A 24,661-nucleotide genomic window follows, 5' to 3' on the forward strand; every position below is an offset into this window, starting at 1 on the left:
TTACGCCGTGTGCAATGCCATACGAACGAGGATGATGCGAAGGTGTATATATACCTACCTGGAGTGGATGAGGCACATGATATCTCGCTGCGTAACTCCAGAGCGCACCTCGTGCCACAGGTGTATGGCGCAATAGACGGGACTCATGTCCCGATTAGACCACCTGCTGAAGGCTACAGGGATTTAGTCAATAGAAAGGGCTGGCCATCAATTGTACTACAGGCTGTGGTAGACGATCGTTGCATCATAAGGGACATTTGTGTCGGCACTCCCGGTAGTGCGTCTCCTTGTTCGTCCACTTACATCTGTCTTTGTTGACACCCGCCATGTGTGCAAACAGAGCGGAAATACTGGGCGGAAATTAACTAAAACTTCTTCTTCTTCGTTTTGTGGCAGGTTGCAACCATAAAATGACTTAATCGCAATTCATTATTTATTCGGCAAATAACGTTTCCATCAGCATTTATCGCATAAGCCGTATATCGATCAAGATAAAATCCGATGAGACCGAACGTATTTCCTTTTGAGTCGATATTTATGAAATTCAATCGAATTTGACTGTTTCCATAAGGCATTTTTCATTCGATATCACTTAATTCGGATAAAAACGTGTGGATGGAAACATAGCTACTGTGTCAGCGGCAGCTGCCGCGGTACTTTTCAACACACGGGGAGCCTCACTTCCCATAACAATAAACCCCATCGTTACGTCACATACGCACACTGCCCACATGGCTACCTGTCTTAAAGGGGAAGAGTCGCCGGTAACGATCATGTAAAAGGAGAACGGTGAAAGTTTACTTTTCTATCAAGCAGCAAAAAAGTTTTAGCGTCAACATTGCAACGTCCTGCGATGTGACTATCGCGCATGCGCACATCGCGATGTAGACAATGAAACAAAATATCGTGCAGCCCTAATCTGGGATTTTTTTTTCCTTAATGAAAACAAAGACGTAAACATTTTGAAGTTATTTTCTGTGGTTGCTGTAAATAGAAGGTGATGCGGACTCTAATCTGATGCTGTGATGCAATAGTGAGCAGACAAGCAGAATATTTGTGTGTGGTTATTAACCTGACTCCGCCAGATGGATTGCTTCGCATTTGCTCGGCATGGGAGCAATGGGAATTGGCGACGCAGATGGTGAGGTGGTGAACTGATGTCAGACTGCAGAAAGTAAATGTGGGAATAACAATTACTCGTAATATGTTCAAGTATTAATGTCTCATGCACATTTCTTCACTCCATATCATCCACATTATCATGAAGATTAAATCCAGCAGTGTTCTTTGCGCTTGTACTGAGTGATAATTGTTCCATAAACTCCTTGTAAAATCCAACTCAAATCTTGAATCAAAATTCGTTCTTAATATTTAATCGGCGCTGTTTCACCGTCACATTGTCCGCTATGGAGCGCAGGAGGAGGAGGAGGTGGCCTGACTCCATGGAATACAGGATAGCATCAAATACTCTACCATTAGATAACGGCAGAACACAGTGTAAATAACTAAATATCTGTCTTTAATACTGTGCATATATCATCAAATGTCAAAGTCTAGAAATACAGCCTTTAAGCTCTCGCGCAATCGTTACACTTATGGCGTTTTTTCCACACATGGTACCTGCCTGACTCACCTCCACTCCGTTCTTTTGCTGCCTCCAGCTTCTTTTGAAACAAAATTTGTCTTCTGCCGAGAATCAAAAACAATACACCTTCGATGTTCTGTGTGTGTGTCGCGAAAAGTCACGGCAGTTTCCTGCAATGTCGCTATGACGACCAGCCATGATTGCCTCACGCATGAGACGATCTAAATCTGCAATGGAAAAAGGAGGATGGGGCACCGTGGCCGAGTAGAGCTGGTACAAGCAGTGGGTAAGCGCCATGAATGTCCTCGTTATCGGTCTGAACTTTAATACTGTTTGTGAAATGAAGAAAAGTGTGTTTGTTAGACTTTTGTCTTCAAATTGTATCTCGGGGTGGGGGATACCACTAGTTGATGCTGTGATTTTGGCAAGGTGTTAACAATCACAATATGTTGTAAACATATAAATACTGCGGTGACCCCCCCGTGCGTAATGCTGGCACTGCAGGAGGATTAACCCCCAATGGAAGAATCAGGAGAGAAAGAGACTTCAGGGACCATGACGATGACTGGCTAATATGCTGATTTAAATTCCCTAAAGCTCTACGTACTGAATTGGGTCCAGTAGAGAGGGCAACGTGCCGGAACCGTGCCATCCCGCTCCAAATACAGGTCCTCGCCACTCTGGGGGCAACCGGCTGTTTCCGGAGGGAAATGGCAGACAGCCATTATATAAATATAAAGTGTTTTATATAAATATGATATATAATCTTCAACTTTATCGCTAAGGCTTGTGTGGATATAATATATAGTTCTGTTAAATCTTATCATATAGGTCTGGTATATCGAAGCTGTCCCAGAGTGCTGTAATGCCTGCCGTTTTGGAAGGTATTATTTACAGTCGTCGTAAAAACTATGGATGTAAATGAATGGAGTTTCAATGTCCACAGCGAGGTCTAACAACGTTTTGCATTGCATTTGCAACATAGTCATTCCTTATTAGATAAGGAATAAATATGTTGTAAATGCAATATGTCCCTTATTCAGAGGCATGAACAGCAAAGTGCCACCAATCTCAGGCTTTGTTTGTATGACATAAGTTGTGCATATGTACTTAGGGCAAATGGTCCATTAGTTCACACTCATTTATTTGAAAGCAACATTATGACTGACCCACATTCATTTGAAATTTTCATTTTAAGCAGCTCCTCTACTCGTTTGGAGAGAGAGAGAACGAGAGAGAGAGATCCGACCCACCTTTCGACCATTTGTTCCTAATGTTATTAGGCTGTGTTCAAATGTAGTCACAACTTAAAGGAAACTATGGCGATAAATGTTTCATATTGCTATTTGTTACCATATCCAATTGTTTAGTGGTTTTTGTCCCATGTAAAATTACTCATCTTAAGAGCAGGGGGAAAAAATAGACTGAGCTTAGTGTTCTTGCCTCATGGCCTTGTTCTTAAAGAGAAGACACACCAGCCCGATAATCGGCCGTCGGACCGTCTGGCGAGGTCGGTGACTCGAGTCTGTTCGGTGTGTCTCGTGTCGTCGGCCGTCCGAGGAGCCGTCGGCATTCATATGGGCCGACCCGACATGTTCAGTCGGGAGACAGGGCAGTCGGGACTCGCCCGGAAATGGGGAGCGGATGAGATCTCAAAATCAAAATCTGACGAAAATCTTTTAAACTGACCTTTGTCAATCTGAAATGAAGACAGATTCAGAAACTGCATGGCCTATTTCTCGCTTAAAATGTTTTCAGAAACACGTTTCAGTGAACTATTTTAGTACAATATGAGATTGTATTCTGAACAAGCTGCCATGACAGTCTGGCTATGAATTTCCGGAGAAAAAAGAACCACGTGACGCGGTCGTCCAATCAGCTGCCGGTTTTCATTTCCTGGGAAATAATCAGACTGTTAATGGAAACAATACAGAGCAGCGCCGCCTGCGGCTATGGAGATGTATTACGTTTCGCGCACGCGCAGAGCGTACCCTCAAGTCAGCGTCGCCTCAGTGTGTTCTGAGGCATTTTTTGGACCTCGGGGACCCGACTGATCAGTCCAACTGCCTTTTCTGCAGACGGTTGGCCCGTCTGGTTGGTGTGTCAGGGCCTTTAAAGGTTCTAGGGTGCTCAGAAATGATGTGGTGTGATTTAGCACAGTTAACAGAGGAAGAATGTAGCTTAGAAAGTCAGCTAAATATATACAGCATATGTAATGTTCTCACGTAAGGTCTTCTTTGAGGCTCTCAACCATGCAAAGGGATGGTAGTGTCATTAGATGGGGGGTTATTTTAAGTTATGTGGATAAGTTGATGTTTATTTTGAGTGCACATTCTGTTTTGATTATGGGCTTTGGAGTGAAAAGCTACTATAAGTCATAGAGATTTGCAACATGACAAGTCAAGATGCAGAGATGCCTCCATTGAGGTGTGACCAGTGATCCAATGGAATAGTGTAATCAGCGGTGAAAATTGCCAGGACCCTCCTGGATTTTTTTGTTTTTTTCCCACTGTGCACAAAAATAGGCTAATTAATGTCTTTAATGTGCGCGAGACGTAATACGTCTCCATAACTGCAGGCGGCGCTAATCTGTATTGTCGCCCAAAAAATGAAAACCGGAAATGACGAATGCGTCACGTGGGTCTGGCTTCTCCCGAATTTCAAAGCTGACCATAATGGCGGCTCGTTTGGAATACGATCTCGTATTTTATAAAAATAGTTCACCGAAACGTGTTTCTGAAAACATTTTAAGCGAGAAATAGGCCATACGGTTGCTGAATCTGTCTATTTTTTTGATCGACAAAGGTCAGTTTGAAAGATTTTCGTCAGATTTTGAGAGGCGTTCGTCACGCTCATCCCGCTCGTCATTTCCGGTAAGTGTTTTAACATAAGTGCACTGATTCGCTAGTCAAGGGCTAGCACTCCACCAATCAGATTGATCATTGAGTTCGACTGCCCACTGGCCTATTCAACAAGTCAAATCGGCCCAAATTAAAGCCGACGGCTCCTCCGACTGATGACGGCACAGAACACACCGAACAGACCTCAAAGAGTCACCGACCTCGCCAGACTGTCCGACGGCCGATAATGGGGTTGGTGTGTCAGCGCCTTTACCTGCATTAATAAAATAATGGAAGAGATTTTATTAAAATTTAATTATTAGTAATTTTTTAAATAAAAATGTCATCATTGTATTAAAGCAACACTAGAGAACTTTTCCCGCTTCGGTCCCCCTACAGGTTGGAAGTGGAATTGTCCATTACATTGTCCAGTTCATTCGAACTACAGATCCGCTACCCGATCTGGCAAATTTGCATAATGTTATGTAATGTAATGGACAATTCCACTTCCAACCTGTAGGGGGACCAAAGCGGGAAAAGTTCTCTAGTGTTGCTTTAATACAATGATGACATTGCATATTTAGCTTCCAAAACACCACCTTCTCCCTCACCCTCCTGTCCTCTCTCTCCTGGCAGCCAAGGGGGGATATTTACAACCTGGTATCTAACCCTGTTTGGCTATACTTCCTTGAGCTTTCTGTCTGCATTTTCTTAGCTTTTCAAAGTCGGTTCATTAACACGGATACATATTATTTTGCATCATATTCGTGACACACTGTAATTCATTGATCCTGCTTTTATTGCATAATATTGGAATAATGAGATGGTAGTGGTACATGTGTTTGTCATATCATCTTTTTAAATCTACATAATATCCATCATGTTATACATAGACTCTCACGCATAGCATTTCTACTAAGCCAGTGGGATGAAGAGATGGTGCGTTAAAGACGGTACCTCATAAGGATAAAGTTTATAGGATTGTCCTGACACTTAAAATGGTATGGTTACAGCAAAGCAAATTAAATGGCATTACTTGATTTGAGGTTAGAATTTTCTTGTTCGGCTTCCCCCACAGTCCCTTTCTGCTGAAATGGCTGCTTTCCCATTGGTATCATGGTGAGGGTAAGAGAAAGCTGATGTGAAAGATCATGAAAGTGAAAATGCACGTCTCTCCATAAAGTGCCAGTTTTTCTTTATGCAACTGCTCTCACCCCTCCTCTCGGGTAACTGAATGTTCTCCCTGTTGTGCCTGCATGTGTTTGCACAGTGATGTAGGATGTGTTTATATCAATGTTTCAGTGCTTCACCAGTGCAGTGGAATAAGTGCTCATCAGCAAAATTGCTCAGGAATTTTGAGGTGGGGGCATCTTCTTGTACAATTGAAGGGACTGAGGAGGAAGAGGAGAGGATCTTTCACTCTCAATTATTCTGCCAGTCTTGCAGCCGGTGATGCATTCCACCACCAGTGCTTAAATGGAAATGCAATATTTTTTTGACAACTTGATTCTTATTGTCGAAGATTTGCCCCACATTTATATCCTTTTTATAATAGCATTTTATCTACCAGCTTAAATCTGGAGATCCCAGACCCCAGTAGAGTTCATTAGGGAAAACATGAGCAATCAGTAGATTACACAGGTTAAAAATAAACCTTTTCCTTTATTTTGTAGAGAAAATAATTACAAATATTAAATGTAATACCCATGCTGTGTATTATAAACATTAATTTGATCAAATGCAACTCTGTGCTTTAGCTTAGTACTATCCAATGTACAGTAGATAGTTGAGAATGCATATAGTGCTTAGATGCAGTGTATGACCATAACTGACTTGCACTCAATTTTATAATATAATGGTAAAACTATGGTTTTCCTTACAACCTATGTGATAGTCTCACTGCTTACGTTGCTCCGTGACCCAGATCTCAGTCATTCAATTGTTGAGTAAAATATAACAGATTTGATGGCTGAAACTACGAAAATAAGACTCAGGTTGTTAAAAAAAAAAAAAAAAAAAACCTTCAGTCCTTGTTCTGCTGTAGTGCAATCAAGAGTTGTTTTTTGGCTTTGTAATTGATTATGTTTCAGCACATTTTCTGTCCATTGGATAATCCCACTTTGGCACACTTCCTTACATCCCAGGCATTCTGTTTCAGCATTGTTGCCAGCACATCCCAACCAACAAATGGGAATCTTCAAAGTCTCTGACCTAATTTTTTGTGTATATGAGTAGATGCATAATGTTACTCTGGAAGATGCAAGAATATTTAGAAATTATTGTGCAAGAGCATGATTTGTTGGTCAATACAAGAAAATATACTCACAAACCATAAATGTTGGCAGCCGTAAGGAAGACTCGCTTAGCTCAGCACTCCAGCTCTCGTTTTTGAAAGTGTCGGGAATATTTGCCTCTCTGATGCAAGAGCGTAATGGCAATCTGGCAGCCTTGTGATTTAGTCACAAAATAACCACGTCTTTGAGTCACCAGCTACAACTTGCATTAACATTTGGAGGAATTTGCTATTTTTGTATTGTATCTATTCATTCAACAGCTTAGCTTTTGTTTTCTCTCCTGCTTCTCCTTCCCCCTCTGTGCTATCATATTGTATAATTTTAGCAGCTTTATAAATTAATCCTCAGCAGTGGGTTTGTATTCCACAGGGATTGGTTGTATTGCAGAGCTGCTCCATTTCTGATAGATACATTCATTATGGTAGCATGGGTTAGGGATTCTTTAAGTTTAATTATGCTTTCTTTGTTTCTGTCACAATAAGACTGTCAGAGTCCCTGTCTGTGGCTAAAAAGTAGATGTGTGTTTTTCTGTTTAGGTGGCCAACCTGGCATGTTCCATCTCCAACAATGAAGAGGGAGTGAAGCTGGTCCGCATGGCAGCATCTCAACTGGAAACTCTTTGCCCCCAGGTACCTGGCTGTTTTGCCCCCAACTTCCGCTCATTGATTGTGCACCTCTTTGAGAGGCTTCCACATTGTCTATTCATACAAGCACTAGGAGTTGCCAATATATAAAAATACAGTTCATACACATAGTGGCTAATCTAGTTCCAGACTAGAAGTAAAACGTAAGTGCTTATTTATTATTAAAATCATGGTTTTGATACAAAGAATTCAACTACTTACATGCAGTTAAGGATTTTATGACAGGACAAGATTACTTTTTTTTTTTGCAATTGCCATGTCCACACCTTAATTTGGTTAGTGTTAGCATAATCAAATAATAGACCTAGCTTTCTTTTTTTTTTCTTTTGAATCAGGGTGGTATGACTACACTGTAGTCTAATTTCTTTCAGTGCTGTGATCGGCATTTGTGCTAGAACGGTGGTGGAATGAAATGGACACAAAACTGCTTTTGGGTGTTTTGGCCTTCCTCCCACAGTGTATTCATTTTACCAACAATAAAATTCAATAGAATATGGAAAACAGTCACCAACATGCCAAACAAAAAGTAGCATAGCTAGTGGTAACGATAATGAGTTGCCAGTGCAGCAACAAGGACATTAACACCCGAGGGTTTCCCTCCTGATTTTTGTTGTTTTATTGGAACATACAACCAAGCCAAATGTAACACGACTAAATTCTAGGTCTCTGTGCTGGCGTGGTACAGATTTGCCCTATGCAACCTGTTTACCACCCTCCCGCTGATATTAAAAGGTTCTGTACGCCAAAGGGCAATACAATACTGGCCGGGAACATCTCTCTATAAGCCATTTATATTATTATGTATTAAATTAGGGTGCTCTGTTGACATTTGTTAAACTGTGAAACAAGTGCATTAGATAAAAAACATGGAAACAAGGATAGTACAGTTGAAAGACTTGTGGTTTTCTTTGTGGTCATTTACAGTGACAATGTTTTTGTGTGCATTTGAGCGAATTGATTCACTCACTTTCTGCACCCTCAACTTACCCCTCACTTTTGCTGAACAACATTGGGTCTGTAATTGCACACCCCCCACCCTTTTCCAAAACCTCCTTCCTTCTTAAAAGTTTAGATACATAATTTTCATACCAAAACTACAAATTTGATGTTCACACATATTATAGTGGATATAGGGGACAAATTGGGTAGCGTAAGAAGAAACATAAAACAATACCTCAAGTCTTGTTGTTCATGTGTCCACCATTGAGCCCTCTTTTTTTATTCCCCTTACCATTTTAACTACCAGTCCCTGATCTGTACCTCAGTCTTGCCAGCTCTCGCCACTATGCTGCCACTGCTCCTTTTAATCTAATCTAATGACTCCCATTTATTCTGAGCTTTGATATTCACAGATGTTTCTTTCCCAAAAAACAAACAGCTATTAGTTTGATTTCATTCAATCTTTCAAAAACACTCAGTGTCTATTATCACTCCCAGGAATGAATTGGCTTCATGCTGCAGTCCCAACATTGTGGCTGAGAGCTATGCTGTAATGGAGCTTTAATGGCTGTAATTGGGTAATTACAGGTGATTAATGCAGCGTTAGCCCTTGCTGCCAAGCCCAACAGTAAGGTGGCCCAGGACAATATGGATTTGTTCAAGGAGCAGTGGGAGAAGCAGGTCCGCATCCTCACCGATGCCGTTGATGACATAACATCCATTGATGACTTCCTTTGTGTGTCTGGTGAGTGGTACTTATTTGCATGTCATAGCCGTGTAGGGAAAAAAAATAAATGTTTCATACTGTTTAGTTAGATCATTGATGATTTGTGATTTTTTTTTTTTTTAAACGTAAAAACGGAAAGTGCACTGCTGATTGGTAATAAGATAGATTTGCACGAAGCACTTAAGACCATTCTTAAGAGGAGGTAAATAGCTGTAAAGTATCTGTGGCATTAGTCTATTCTGATGAGAGCCATACATACAGCGGCTGATTGGGCTCTACAGAGGAAAGCCCTGAAGCATCAGCAGCACTACGTCTGAAATTGACATCCTGTCACGTGTGTTAAAGCACACAAATGGTTTGTTGGACATACCCTTAAAGAGTTCTCGTTAAGCATTAAGCAGAGTGACTTCTCTCACCTCCAGCCAAGGACAGACTGTAATTTACACAGTGGACATTTGCATTTTATAGGCTCCCCCATTAATAAGCAGTCTGAGTCTGATTTGTCTTCCCCTCCCCGTCCTATGCTTGAGCATCCCAGTGGCCCTCTTAAATTGTGGACTATGCAAACACAGGATGAAGGCTGAGGATTCCCTGACTTGACTTGACTAATATGCATTTTCTTAGTATTACTCATGTAAACATTGTTCATCTTTCTAACCTCACTAACCTCGTTGCATCCAGGCAGGATGATGGCATATTTGGATTAAAGTGTTTGAGTAATACAAAGTATACACATCACTAACTGCAACATTGTTTTATGTCCCCAGAGAACCACATCCTGGAGGATGTGAATAAGTGTGTCATCGCTCTGCAGGAGAAAGATGTTGATGGTTTGGATCGCACTGCTGGGGCTATTCGAGGCCGTGCTGCCAGAGTCGTCCATGTGGTCACTTCTGAAATGGACAATTATGAACCTGGAATCTACACAGAGAAAGTCTTGGAGGCCACCAAGCTCCTCACTGACACAGGTACTACGGAAACTAATTTATGTAATGTGCCAAAGAATAGTTGTTTATTTCTGCCAAAAGATTGCATTCACATACACAAAAGAATGTCACTGTAACAGAGTGTTCAGATGATTACAACTGTTACAACACACCAGGATAATTATCTTGTTTTTGAATTGTAGCATGTTTTGCCTTAGTCAAAGTTGTTTTATTGTTTTAACTTTGTACATGCACAAGAAAGTTCATAGATACATTCTAAGGGGATGCTTTGCTATGCTTTATATATTGATGTAACTATGTATAGGAAACTAGAATACAATGGGCCCTCTATCAAGGGATACCATGTTTTGACCCAGTGTGATGAGAAAGAAGACCAAACATTCCTACCTGTTTTCTTATCTATCCTTACAGTGTAAGTAAGGCAGGCATGGTGAACATTCCCAACCCTCCTTTTCAGATATCTCCAGAATTGGCTTGGAAAATGCAATTTTCTGTTCAGTGAAGTTGAGGCCCTTCCTGTATTTATTATGAATGCTGCATTGTGAGATCAAGCCATCTCTGACTCAACTGACACTACTAATCTGCACAGCCGGCACTGTTCAGTTGTCAGATAGCCCTGAATATCTTAACCCAAGTTATATTATAGAAGTTGTTTTGTCCATATTCTGTGCTGTATCATTATCAGCCTGTATGTGTGAGCTGTGTTAGCTTCCATCACTAGCAAGCTAAGAAAATGGCAGAATGATTTGTTGGTTGTCAGATTTGGAAACGGCATGATCCTCTTGATAGTGTGCCCATTAAAAATCGGGAAACGCAGGCTGTAGCTCAAGCAGGATTTCTTCTGCGGGTGAGCCCTGGAGACAGAGACAGTTTTTTTCTCATATCGACTCCACAATAAAGCGAGTCAAGTTCAACTCAACCGAGTCACTCTTGAATGGAGAATTTCTGCTCTGACATCTGTGTGACAAATATAGGCGAGTATTTGTACATGTAACCGGGCAACAACTTTAAGTTTCAGAGACTAAAATAATTTATATTTCATCAGTCAGTATGTCATTTCATAGGTTTGAATGCTTTCTGACTCAAAGTCAAAATATATTTTTACTTTCATTTGTCATTAATTTAAAAAAAAAAAAAAGAAAAAAAAAAAAATGCTAAATTACTGGGTATGTATTAGGAATTTAAGAATCCTAGTTGCAAAAGCTAATTATACTGTATACAAAATATTGAATGCAGTGAAAAAATCACACGGTGTCTACAGGCATCTTTTTGAAAAACAAGAGTGCTAATGCTGTATATTGGGTTTGGTAAAAGGATTGTGCCACTGAGGAAAAAAATTAGCTGCTATTATAGACAGACCAACAGTGCAAAATTCCATCCCTCAAAGCTGAATGTAATGACTACTCTTTTTAATTAATCTTTCAGAGGCCACTATTTTCACTGGCACACTAAAAAGTTTTTTTTTTATTTTCTAATGGAACATAACAAGGCCTTACTAGTAGTATCTTTGAGGGGATCATTTATAATAATCTCAAACATAATTTCTTCAGTAGACCGATTGTGTTGATGGTTTATGTCAAGTAGCCTTTGATAACCTGCAATCTCAGGAGTAATGTAATAAACATGGAATAGTAAGGAAATTGAGCCGAGGCACACATCTCTGGTAAACTCTCACCTTAGTGCTAATGCTTTTACAAACGTGTTGGGAGGTGGTGGCTGGACAGTTTTTATTTATTTTTTTTACATTCTTGTGGTATAGCACATGCCATTCCTCACTCAAGGTATGCGTTTGTCTGTTCTTTTACGGTGTGCCTTTTTTATTTCATTTTATTTTTTTAGGTTATGGACCTTCCTTCTTAGGGCTGGGCGATATGGAGAAAATCAAATATCATGATATTTTTGACCAAATACCTCAATATCGATACCACAACGATATTGTAGTGTTGACTATTGGTGCTTTCACCAAATATTTATTTGATAAATAATCATCAGTAATGTGGATATAATGACTAAGTGGGTAAAGGCAAATAATACAACAGCTAGAACAGTCTGGTAAGTTCAGAAAATGACATAACATTACTGTAATGCAGCCTTTAAAACCAGGAAAAGACAACACTTATGCCATATGATATTACGATATCCAAAATCTAAGACGATATCTAGTCTCATATCACGATATCGATGTAATATCGATATATTGCCCAGCTCTATTCCTTCTTTGTGTTTTTTTTGAGTGAATCTTCATCAATATTGTTTTTCTCTTCCCCTTCTTCCTCCCACCCTTTATCTCACCTCTTTCAGTCATGCCACGGTTCACAGAGCAAGTAGAGTCTGCAGTGGAGGCCTTGAGTGCCAACCCCTCACTACCTGTGGATGAGAATGAGTTCATTGACGCATCCCGTCTTGTATATGATGGCATCCGCGACATTCGCAAGGCTGTCCTCATGATCAGAGTAAGTCGCACTGTTTTTTTATTTTATTATTCGCCCTGCCATGAGCTTAAAACAAATATTTGTTGTTTTCTTCCTTGTTCTGTATTAAATCTGGACAGAGCAAGTAACGTTTGCGACTGTTTCCTCACTAAAGCATTGACATAGTGGAAACTGTCAGGAATAAATAAATGCTGTTCCACATCAGGATGTTTTCACAGTATAGAAAAGTTTGCCTTTGACCACATTAAGAAGCTTGCATTAATTTGATGTGGTTTGATTTAAAACGTTTCAATAGAAATCATCTAACCCACAACATTGTGAGAGTCCTTGGTTATTGTAGTGTAATGTAATTCTACAATATGGCCATTGGTCTGTGCACCAGATGCTACTTTTAATGGTATGTGAGAAACTTTATATGCGTGCAGTCCTAGAAGCCAATGATGAACTTGTCTCATGCAAGAGCAGACCTCATTGACCAGACTTGCAATCTAGTGCAACAACAGCCTTAGTTGTCTGTGGGTTAATGGTCTTTGCTTGAGTGGAACTATAACTGAGACAGATGGTAGTTGGGTACCTAATTGACTGACAATGAGCTAACAACAAAACCCACTCCAGTTATAAAAAGAAATGGATAGATCTTAAGGCTTTATAGTATAACTAGTTTTACTACTCAACACTGCCAAATTAGATTTTGTATATATTAAGAAATAAGTGGATTTATTTAAACGGCATCTCATGTGTCACAGTACCTAATTGTGTATTTACTATGTTGAGATACAATGTGCTGGTTGGTTGTATTATGCCATCTTCTATTATTCTATTCTATTATTTTAAACACTTTAATCTTTTGAATTGGAATCATTAGTCTTGACAGCATATTTTGTGTTGACAATGGTGCTCCAAAACTGTGTCTGGGCTCCCATGAATAATGCTGCTCAGACAGACAAGAACCAACTGAGAGAGGGACCATTATGCAGTATTAGCATTATAATAAGCAATTGATTTAAGATGGAGGTTTTAATTAGCATTCTTGAATTGGACTGCAAGCCAGAGAACTACATTCACTTCCCATCTGCCCCAGCTCCTCTCTTGTTATCCAAATTGATTATGCTGTTAACATTGGGCCTGTGGGGCAGGCTGAACACTACTGTGTGGGGCAGGCTGAACACTACTGTGTGGGGCAGGCTGAACACTACTGTGTGTGTGTGTGTGTTAAAGTTATGAAAAAACTTGCTTACCTATAATTAATCCGTCAGATTAATTCTGCCATTCTTAACTGTGGGCAGGAGATAGGGATGGGAATCAACTCGAAACTAAAAAATGATGCAGTTCCCCATGGGTTTGCCAGGATTTCTTGATCAGGTGTGTGAGGTAATCATCACAGGTTTTCTGGCTTTTATTCAGCAGAAAATGCCTCTGCTGCTTAGCTGGGTAGTGATGGAATTTCCAGAAGAATGTGCACAGCGGTCTACTTAAGCGTACTCTTAATTGCGGTTGTTGGTAATGAGATCAGACAAGTGTATCAAAAACAATAATTTCTATCTAGAAGAACCCTTTGCTTGGCTGAACTGTCCTTTAGTGGCACAGTTGACATGTGACACTAGGCTTGTTCTGCTTGGAGTCCAAATAATATGAAATATTTAAAATCAACTGAGTTGAGCACTATGAGACAACTTCTCTGGAGCACACTGACACACACTGACACACACACACACACACACACACACACACACACACACACACACACACACACACACACATTTGCTCTCCAGCCATCTTTCTATAAACCCTCACATGCATGCGCAGCACAGTGGCCCACTCTTAAATCGGAACAGACAAGTGTGTGGTTGGGGCTATTAAGATAGACAAGTCTTTAACCTCTGTAAGTGGTGCACAGGCAGCCTATGTTATATGTCCCTTGGATATTTGACAGGTGGCCAGAGCCCTCTCTCCACCTACAGTAACATCAGAGAATATGCCTCCCAGACATCGAACTCTCTCAAAGTCAGGGAGCTGCTGACAGCGAGATACAGGGGGCAGCTGTCGTTATTACCTTTTATGATTTGTGCAAGTGTGTCACAGCCCAAGGTGATTTAGCTGGCTCTGTCCCTAAAAACTTTACTCACAGAGGCTATAAGAAGATTGTCACAAAAATAATTGCAATGGGCAATTTTACTGTTGACTTCCCTGTCCACATCTACATCAGCAGACAAAAATACTAGATACGACTAACGCCTACTTCCTAGTGTTGTCACAAGACTATCATTTTAGCTCTCTCCCTGTCTTCTCTTAACTATCACACTTCAGATACCGTGTGGTCATATGTGCAATATAGAGGTGATACAGGTGGAACTTAATATTGCAGCTTTTAGACAGTGTAGAGTCTGGACATTACAAAATTAAATATTGATTAACGTATTTTGCCACAGCATGACAAATGGTATTAAAATGTAATTTACTGTGCCAATAGTACTACCTTGACAAAACCCTTTTTAATTAAACTGCAGGCTATTATTGTCATTTCTCTACAGTAGCGTCGCAATGGGTGCACAGCATGAGCTATCATTTCTGAGCCTCCCACATTCACAGGTTATCTGTTGCACAGGCCGCAGCAGGTGCTATCTCTGCCCCACTGAGCAGCATTGTCTGGGTTGAAAGAGATGCCTATGAGTCACTACAGCTTTGTATCTAAAACCATACCCCTATTCCCTTGAGAATAAGAGCATCTCTACATTTCATAAAGCAGTGTAAGGTTGTTCAGAGACCTTCAGCTATTTTTAGACATGAGGACTCCAAATCCATTACAGAAGGGAGGTATTGAGACAGCTGGATAAGCACAAGTAGCGGCAGAGGCGTCGTGATGCACCTTTATCTCTCCACATCATCTTCCCAGTGCCCATATTACCACCAGCTACATTTTCCTGTCAATCAGTATTGTATTTTGCCTTAACAATGACCTGTTGAGATATAAATTCTTCTAATATTATTTATTTATGGAAAAAGACTTGCTTGTAGCTTGTTTTACATTCAAAGCAAGGGGAGAGGTGAAGGCTCAGAGATGAAGTAGCAACACTCGAGAACACAACTCATGCCTCACTCGCCTTTCTACAGATAGCAGCACAGATGGGACTCGGAAGTATTTCGCTCCCAATATGTTTCATACCAGCTTGTACTTTCATTTTCCCTCTCAAAATGCACAGGCAGCACATTACACTTGATTTACAAATTCATTTAGAGTGTACCGTTTCTTGTACCAAGCTCTGGGGAAGAAGGCATTTATCTGATGCTGCCCTGGCTGGCAGCATCAAGACATTTCTCATAGATAGTAAGCAGGTTGGTTATTTGATTGTGCTCAAAGGGCTGTAGTATGCCAATATTATTTGATGTTCTCCACTTAGAACTAACTTCTTTTTCTGACCTTTTCCCCCTTGTTTCTTTTACCCACCTTCCTTTTCTCCGCTTTTGCCCATTTCTCCTTTCTCTTTTGATCCATTACAGACTCCAGAGGAGTTGGACGACTCTGACTTTGAGACTGAAGACTTTGACGTTCGCAGCAGGACCAGCGTGCAGACAGAGGATGACCAGCTTATTGCCGGCCAGAGTGCACGGGTAAGATGTCCAGCGCTTCTTGTAGTATTTACAGACATTCCTGAGTCTGATCTCCTGCCTTCAAAATCTCTAGTTGTCAAAAATGCATCAACGATGCCTGATAAGAAATGAGAGATGTGGGAAGGAAAAACACATATACATAATAAAAGAACGCACATTTGTATTCTTAATATTTTCCATATAGGAGATTGCATTCCCTAGTGCCCCAAAGAACAGAGGCGTACTTGAAGATGGCTACATATTGATCATACATATTGGCGCTATAAAATTTAATTCAGAATACTACATAGTCAGAAGAGCAATTAGTAGTTCTAGAAAATAATTTTACACATTCTTTAAATTTGTAACAAGATTTATTTGTTATCTTTTGTAATGGTATGCTCATGTTAATGTTGTCAGAGCTACTGTTCTTTGAAACACGGTTAATGGGTATGCATAGTTGGCTTGACGCCACCATAACTAATGTGACCCAAGTTCTTCCTCATTGAACTCTTGTTTACACCTGGGTCTCATTTGTTGTGTTGAAAATAGTTGTTAGCCAAAATTCAGAGACGTTAAATTAGTTCAAGATTTTAGAAGACTTGAAGTATACTTCAGCCTCTAGTCCTATAACTGACATCTATCCATGTCCTATTCCTTCCTTCAGTCTAATTTATGCTGTGACAGGCTTCAGCCCTTATGACTCAGAGTAGGTGTCACACAATTAATTAATATTTTTTGCGTATTACATCCTCCAGTCTTAAAAAATAAAATAAAAATAATTTAAATAATGCACACCATCTGTTTTTTGTTTTTAAATATGTCCTCGTATGAACCGGTGAATTTGTGTTGGTGGTTGATGTTGAAGGTTCAGGTTCGACTTTTCAAGCACTCCGTAGCATCCCTGAAAAGGCTCCAAGCAGATAATTGAGTCTGCTGTAGGTTGCCCTCTTCATAGAAGAGGTGAAAAGAAAAGTGAAAACTGTTAATTAATCCAAAAACATCCCTTATGGCGGGTGATCCATCATTACATTTCCATGCTGTTTGTTTTGTTCGCCAAAGATGATCTGGCTGTTTTGTTAGGAAAGGGCTTTTCATCTCTGCACTGCCCCAAACATCTTTATTCAAGGTTAGGTGACTCTAGAGAGAGAGTCCTATTTACCAGTAACAGAATGAACGCTCTCGCGATGATATTCAATTTCCCGCTCTTAAGTGTTTGCCCACTTCGGCCTCACAAGCTCATTCATTGAATGTCTGATTGCCTGTTTGGTAACTGCCCTTTACCGGTCAAGCCCTAGAGGATGGATAGAAATGGTGCCAAACACATGCCCTTATATTGATCTTCTTCAGTGGCCAAAGGCATAGAGTTTAATAAATCTATATTTTCCTAGAATATGTCACATACTATTTCTTAATGGCTGTGAACCCAGCTTTTGTAGTGAAAAGTGTCTGCACTTCACCTGGCCAATCAGCGAAATGTCCATCTTAGAGACATCTATTTACAGAAAAGATATAGCAATTAATGTAGTCATTTTTCGTTCTTGAGACTTTACTCCAACATACTTATAATGCATTTTGATGACTAAAACACTTAAACATAACTTCTTGGAACATTTTAAGCTTTGTAAAGGAAGAATTTGTGGCAGAGCCGTTGTACTGGATTGCGTTAGATTGTATTGATGTACCTAATAAAGTGGCCAGAGAGTATAGCAATCATTTAAGCAAGTGTACACAATTAAAGAATGAACAAGGAACACAGTAGTGTAGTGCACCACAGTAAGCACAGTTGGTCCTCTGCTTTGATCTCAAACAACACCATGATCTTGCCTGGCAAGCAAACCCGTGCTTCCATGGAAACCATAGGGGATGATGTAAAACAAAATGCCCCGGAGACAGAAATGGCCTCCGTAACAGTATGTTGAGGTCTTGTATGCTAACCCTCTACGCGTTCCATAATTCCTCCTTCAGGCTATCATGGCCCAGTTGCCCCAGGAGCAGAAGGCGAAGATTGCTGAACAGGTGGCTAGCTTTCAGGAAGAGAAGAGCAAGCTGGATGCTGAGGTATCCAAGTGGGATGACAGCGGCAATGACATCATTGTGTTGGCTAAGCAGATGTGCATGATCATGATGGAGATGACCGACTTCACCAGGTGAGTTTGGAACAGCTTGGCTCAAACTCGGAGCCATTTTTCTTCCCCAGTAAATTATGGCCCATTTTGTAATTGTAGATATTTCTCTGGCCTCAGAAGATATCTGTTTGTAGTATGGCTGCACATTTTTAAGTTTGTAGTCTGCAGCAGCAATATTCATGTGTCATCTTACAGTCCTCGCATTAATATTCCAATAGATGTGCAATTCAAGCAAAATGCCTCCTAGACAGAATGCATGTTTAAGTTAAGCCAAAACAATCACCCAATAAGCCTACATTTGTTTCCCAGAATTTGCCCATATCTGCACAATACTATGCACCCAGTTTAGTTCATGCATCAACACTCTTCATTTTCGTTAAGCAGCACTGTAGGTAGGATTTTCTTGTTGATTATTTTCCTTCCTCCCCTAATCTTAATATGCACAACCATAAGCACTGCATCAAATCTCCCTCTCTCTGGTACACGAATAAAGCTGGGTGTGTACTGTAAATCTTAAATGGACAGTCTCACTCAGCAGAGCTGCTATAGGGTGGCCATATTCACCCTTGTCAGTGGTTTGTTGAGACAATAAAGATGGTGGAGAAATGGTTGAAACAAAAATCTTAGGAATCATAATGTGTCCTGGAATAGTTTAAATCATCTTTGTGGTAAAAACGGCTTCAAAATATGGCTCTGCTAAAAATCAGGAAGTGTGTCTGAAATTTGTAGTTACAAGCAGGGTATTTGCTGAAAACTTGTTTCACATTTCAGAAATATTGATTTCTGCAAAAAAGCTGTTGTTCTCGACAGTGTAACCACCTACTTGAGAAAGATAAAAATGTATTTGAATTTGACCAAAATCACATTAGTTATGTAAATGAAAGGATAGCACCACCAACATAAAAACAGAGCATTGGAGTTGTCACTCTCAAATTAATCAATGCTCTTGCCCAGACCACATTAATGTAATGCTTTCTAATATTGTAAAATGTTTGTTTTGTACTGTTCGTAAAACACAGGACAGAACAGACATCACTAGAAGGATGTCCCATTTTTTTAATTTTTGGATATACTAGTTCTGTAACTGTGTTTATGATAGTGTGCATGCATGTGTGTACGTGACTAGAATTTGTTGCTTGGTGTGCTAAAATTAAGAATTTGTAAGTCAAGTTGGACAGCATTTCCATCTCTGTGATCGTTTAGCTCACAGTGTGTGTGTGTGTGTGTGTGTGTGTGGGGGGGGGGGTGAGGAATCATTTTGGCTAGCTGACTGTATTTGTGTGACTGTTCCTTTTTACACTTTCAAGTTAATTACTCAGAGGACATTTTGTGCCCAACTGTGAGTCACATCCGTAATGACAATGAAATGCTGCCTCACTATCTTCATTTTCTGAATAAGTCAAAGATCCCGTCTCCTCAGCCAAAGAAGTACACTACTGGAAAGCTATAGCAGAGTTTAAAATACTAACAGCCAGTGATGTGAGGTCACACAAAACCAACAAGAAAAATTCATTGCTGTACATGTAAATGTAATGCAAATGATGCTGCTTCCATCTCAGAGTGCCATCCATGTTTTTTTATTAGATGGCGTCAGCTGTGTGTATATATTTTAAGAGGTTATTGATTGCAGTGACATCTTTATATCAACATAAAGGCTGCTTCTCTTCTCTCTCAGTTTTACAATATAAAGCAGACCCAATGAATTCAACTGAAAAAGATCCAATAAGTAAAACGCCCATTGAAGCTTTTTTTTAATACTGCATTTACTGGAAAACATGTTCTACATGTACACCTTTACTGGCATACCAACGCTAGCTGTGTATTACTTTCTATCAAATAAATGTATTCATTTTGCATGATTCCAATTGTAGTTTAAAGGTCCTATGACATGCTGCTTTTTGGATGCTTTTATATAGTCCTTAGTGGTCTCCTAATACTGTATCTGAAGTCTCTTTCCTGAAATTCAGCCTTGGTGCAGAATTACAGCCACTAGAGCCAGTCCCACAATGAGCTTTACTTAGGATGTGCCATTTCTGTGTCTGTAGCTTTAAATGCTATTGAGAAGGAGAGAGGGGGGGCAAGGTAGAGGGTGGGGGTGTGGCCTTGACCAACTGCCATGCTTCACTTGTTTACAAGCCATGATGTCTCTCTCTCTCTCATGGGCGGGCCAAATTCTCTGGTCGGGCAAAGCAGAGAAAGGGGAGGTAACCTTCCTCGTTATGAGCTCATAAGGAGGAAGATTCCAGATCGGCCCATCTGAGCTTTCATTTTCTCAAAGGCAGAGCAGGATACCCAGAGCTTGGTTTATACCTATCACCATTTCTAGCCACTGGGGGACCATAGGCAGGGTGGGGGAACTCATATTAATGTTAAAAAACCTCAAAGTGACATTTTCATGCCATGGGACCTTTTAAAATTTGTTTTGTTGGACTTTTTCAATCAAAAACAATTAAGCAAGACTATCAGAAAAAAACCACCAATTAATATATTTTTGAGAATACATCATCGTTTCTCAGGGCCAGATGTACGTACATTTGCGAATGTAGCGTTATCAGCACCATGGCCAACATGCAGAAAGCGCACGCTGTGATACTTCAGCTGACGTTGTATTTACCAAACCTGCAGTTCATTGGGTAATCAGCCCACTATACCGTAAATTGCGCTGTAGCAAAGCGTTAAGTACTTGTGCTATGATACGGCTGAGTGCAGACTGCGATATTCCCACTGCTGATGCTATGACTGTTTTGAAGTGATCCTGATGACAATATTTGTAATGTAGCGAGGAGTTTAACAACTGCTGGAATGGAATGTGAACACGTGAGTCGGAGATTCAATGTCATCTTTAATTTCTTCCAGTAACTGTAATATTGCATGGCTGCTTAATCTGTAACGCTTAATAATTTCGTGTTCACTCAACTGAAAAAGTGTGATCCTTGTGGCAAAAATCCTTTCAGCTCGTCTCCTTGGCCTATGTCTTCGTCTTGCTCGGATTACTGCTGCCATTTCACCAGGAGGCATGTGTGAGGAAACCCGCTTGCGGCTGGTTTACACCTGCTTTTAAGAGGCGGAGAATTTTCACCGCAAAATAGAGGCACGCTTTCAGGGGCGGTTTTTGTACATATACATAATTAGGCACACTTTACACTTCCCCTCCCATCTCTTTATGGGAAACTCCCACTTTCCCCTTGACCCTCCCGTGAATGCATAAGCATGACACGGAAAAGCGCAATTTGCCATTTTCAGTTCCCACGACAGGCAGTCTGCGCTTTTACCTCAGTGCGGCCTGTTGTCGGTATCAAACTGATAAGCGCTGAATGCATCATGTGAGTGTTTGGTAAGATTTTGGCTGTTGATACTAATCGAAAAGGTATTGTGTTGTTACTGAACATCAGGTGTTATTTTTGCTAAAATGTAGCCGCTCACCCTGAAAGCAAAAGTCATGAACACAAAATCAGAGTTAATTTATTAGCCAGTTGGGCTTAAGAGAATGGTAACTTGTGGACTAATTCACAGTAGCTTAAGTTTGATCGATACAGGAAGAGAAATGCTGTTTTCTATTGGATGTCTGACGAGGCATCTTTATAGGCATTGACTGGATTTTAAACTAGGGATGTCCCTATCAGGTTTTTTTTCCCTCGAGTCCTAGTCATTTGATTTTGAGTATCTACCGATACCGAGTCCCGATCTGATACTTCTATAATAATTCAACTTTATAATACCTACAGACCGCAGACATTCTCGTGCTTTCCGCTTCAAGCTGCTTCCGTGTTCTACTTTGCCGGCATTTAACCAATAGCGTCTCTGCAACAAAGTGATGTCATGCCGCACGTGTTGCTGTTTCTGTGTGGAGTCAACTCTGTGCCACCGCATAACTACAGATGTGTTAAAAAATAATGAGAATATATATACATATATATTCGAGTCCTGATCAGGAGGTAACGTCCGATTCCGATCGAGTCTGAAACCACGTGATCGGGCCCGATTTCCAATCACGAGATCGGATCTGGACATCCCTATTTTAAACCATTAAAAAATTCAAGCCTCTTATCTCCTGCATATTTCATCTAGGATTTAATAACAATCGTCCTGGAAAAATGGACGTTTTTAATTTTGAATGTCGTTCCATATTTGCATATAATCGGCAACTAAGGTTTTCCGAATTAAATGTTTATTGAAAATGCACCTGTCTGTGGTCGCGCGCCACCCTCACCCCTCCTCCCAGGTGGGACACCACCTGTCACTAAAGACTCTTATTGAGATATGACTAAACAAGGCCTCAGTTGCTAGTAGCTCAAGGAGGAAATGGTGGATTAAGAAAACATGATGGACTCTTCAGAAGAGGTAATTCAATTCTCAGTGGTGACAGCACCATTTTGTAAACCTAGCCATACTGAGAAATACAGAGAGTTTTGTAGAGCTGATAGGCGTAATTAGCCTTGTATCAACTTAAAGCGGTAAAGCGTTAATGTCTTTGACCCTAGTGATGATCAATATGGCCAGATTCAGTGTTGCTAAGTACATTTATATTCTCTATGCTCGGCTGTTGCCATTTGAAATAGAGTTTATTAAAGAAAGCTGTGGGAATGGCTTTTGTGCCTGTGTTAATAGTGCAGTTACTCAGAGTTGGCTGATTTATGGGCTAATACCACAACTTAGTATTGTGACTTTTCTTATTTGGCACTCCGAGACTTTGGATTGCAGTCTGTATATGCCAGTCTGAGTGTCTGACACACATGGATGTTTGTCAGGATGTGTATACATATCTTCACATTATGCCTTGACTCTTGCATGCGACAATAGCACACGGAAGGTCAGTCGCCGGCTAATTCAGCGGGGCCCAACTGATTGCCCCCTTAACCTTGAGCTGGCACAAAGCCCTGCCAAGGTTAATGCTGTGTGAGGTGATTGTTCTCGACCTCTCTCCTGACAAGTCTGCAGAGAGTGAGAGAGATTCTTGCTGAATCCTGCATCGCTTATGGCTGTATGGCAGCACTCATGAATAAGGCATGTGTGGCTTGGAAACATGCAACATAATATCTGGGAGCCACCTGTCTTTTAGCATTCTGTGCTGTGGAGTGCTCGGTCCGATGTGGCTTGCACCCACCTGGAGGCTTGCAGCTGTCACCAGACCTGGAGTCCCTAGTTTCTTCTCCATGTACAAATCCATTCCGAAAAACTTACAAGGGTGTCCTCCTGCCAGGAGTTTGCTTGTCTATCCCTGTGGCCTCTTTGTGCTTTTCCCTATTGCTACTTGGCCATAACAGAGCTCAGAGCTGGAGAAGAAATTTAGCAGCTGCCCCTTTTATTTTTCAGGGCTTAGGCAAGGGATATTTTTAGGATAAAAAAAAATAGGGAGAAATCACTGGTTGCTGTTATTATGCATTATGATGTGATGGTTTTTTTTATTGAGGCAAACTACAGCATTATCCTAGCAACAGTAACAAACACACCACAATGAAATCTTTTGTTTTTCAGAATCCATCACATTGCCTCCAGCTCTGACTTGTCCCTGGAGAGCTTCCAGTCTGTGCTCTGACGTGTTTCCTCTTCCACTAGGACCCTGACTTGTTTTACAGCAGAGCAGCAGAGGGAGATCAAGAGAGGGGAAGGGTTGGAGGTGGGAGGGGAGGAAAGAGGAAGCGAGAGAACAGAACACAAAATTCCATCTGTTCTGGGTTGGATGGCTCATTTTTTAGCCTGGAGAGAGCAGCTTTGAATCCAATTTGTGCCTCTTGCCAACTGTGTCCCAGAGGTCCCTTGTGGGGGCAGAAAAAACGCAAATGGCTGACAAGCTTTACAGTGGGTCAGGTCAGGGCTAGACCCGTCTTGTGTTGGGACGGGCGTCGTTTGGCTCTAGAATGGTCAGTAATTGATGTTTAACATTAGGATTAGGATGTTTAACATTAGGACAATGACCAAAGTCTTAACAATAGCCCACGCCATTGAACGTTGTGATTAAAAAATTGTTTTAAGTATTCGGTCATTGTTATTGCTATGTTTTCCTTCTGCCCTGATTTTTCCTAAATACATATTCCCCACATGCCTATATTGTCGTAATGATAGAATAACATTAAGAAAACCGAAAAGCCAGGAGAAGCGCCGATTTAACGTAGGTACTCCTCCGCCCTCTCTTCCGCAGCTGAATCAACTCCTTTGCAAAATGCCTGTATAGCGCATTGAGACAATGAATGGAACATAGAAACTCAGTTGCACGCCATCACAACTTAATTACATTATGGTTTGTAGGCACACAGTCTTCATCCTTTAATGTGTAAAAAATAACTGACTATAGTGACTGTAAAAAGGAGTGCTGTGTGTGCGCTATATCGGGAATGACATTAATGTGATTCATTTCAACAAGATACCAACGCTACTAAATGGTATTATTTTTATAGGTTGATGTGCGCGATCAGATGGCAGGTTGTGTGTTGCCTGGTGAACTGAAAGACACACTGCACACAAGAGAGATGGAGAGAAATATAAATGCTGAGGCGACTAAATGTCATTCTTTCGTTTGACAAAATGTGATCATTTGC

At 40.7% G+C, this 24,661-nt stretch overlaps 1 protein-coding gene across 3 annotated transcripts in view; it reads left to right on the forward strand.

The window, feature by feature from the left end:
• The window catches only part of ctnna1 (catenin (cadherin-associated protein), alpha 1), an 89,281-nt gene that overhangs the window by 45,592 nt on the left and 19,028 nt on the right, over window positions 1-24,661 (forward strand). For all 3 annotated transcript variants that reach the window (XM_031319737.2, XM_036004007.1, XM_031319736.2), the window contains exons 10-15: window positions 7,256-7,348; window positions 8,891-9,047; window positions 9,797-9,997; window positions 12,278-12,429; window positions 15,907-16,017; window positions 17,965-18,146. In XM_031319737.2, the coding sequence (XP_031175597.1) occupies window positions 7,256-7,348; window positions 8,891-9,047; window positions 9,797-9,997; window positions 12,278-12,429; window positions 15,907-16,017; window positions 17,965-18,146 (896 nt within the window). The remainder of the gene's footprint in view (window positions 1-7,255; window positions 7,349-8,890; window positions 9,048-9,796; window positions 9,998-12,277; window positions 12,430-15,906; window positions 16,018-17,964; window positions 18,147-24,661) is intronic.

The sequence above is a fragment of the Sander lucioperca genome, chromosome 1, assembly GCF_008315115.2.
Source record: "Sander lucioperca isolate FBNREF2018 chromosome 1, SLUC_FBN_1.2, whole genome shotgun sequence".
NCBI classification, from domain to species: domain Eukaryota; kingdom Metazoa; phylum Chordata; class Actinopteri; order Perciformes; family Percidae; genus Sander; species Sander lucioperca.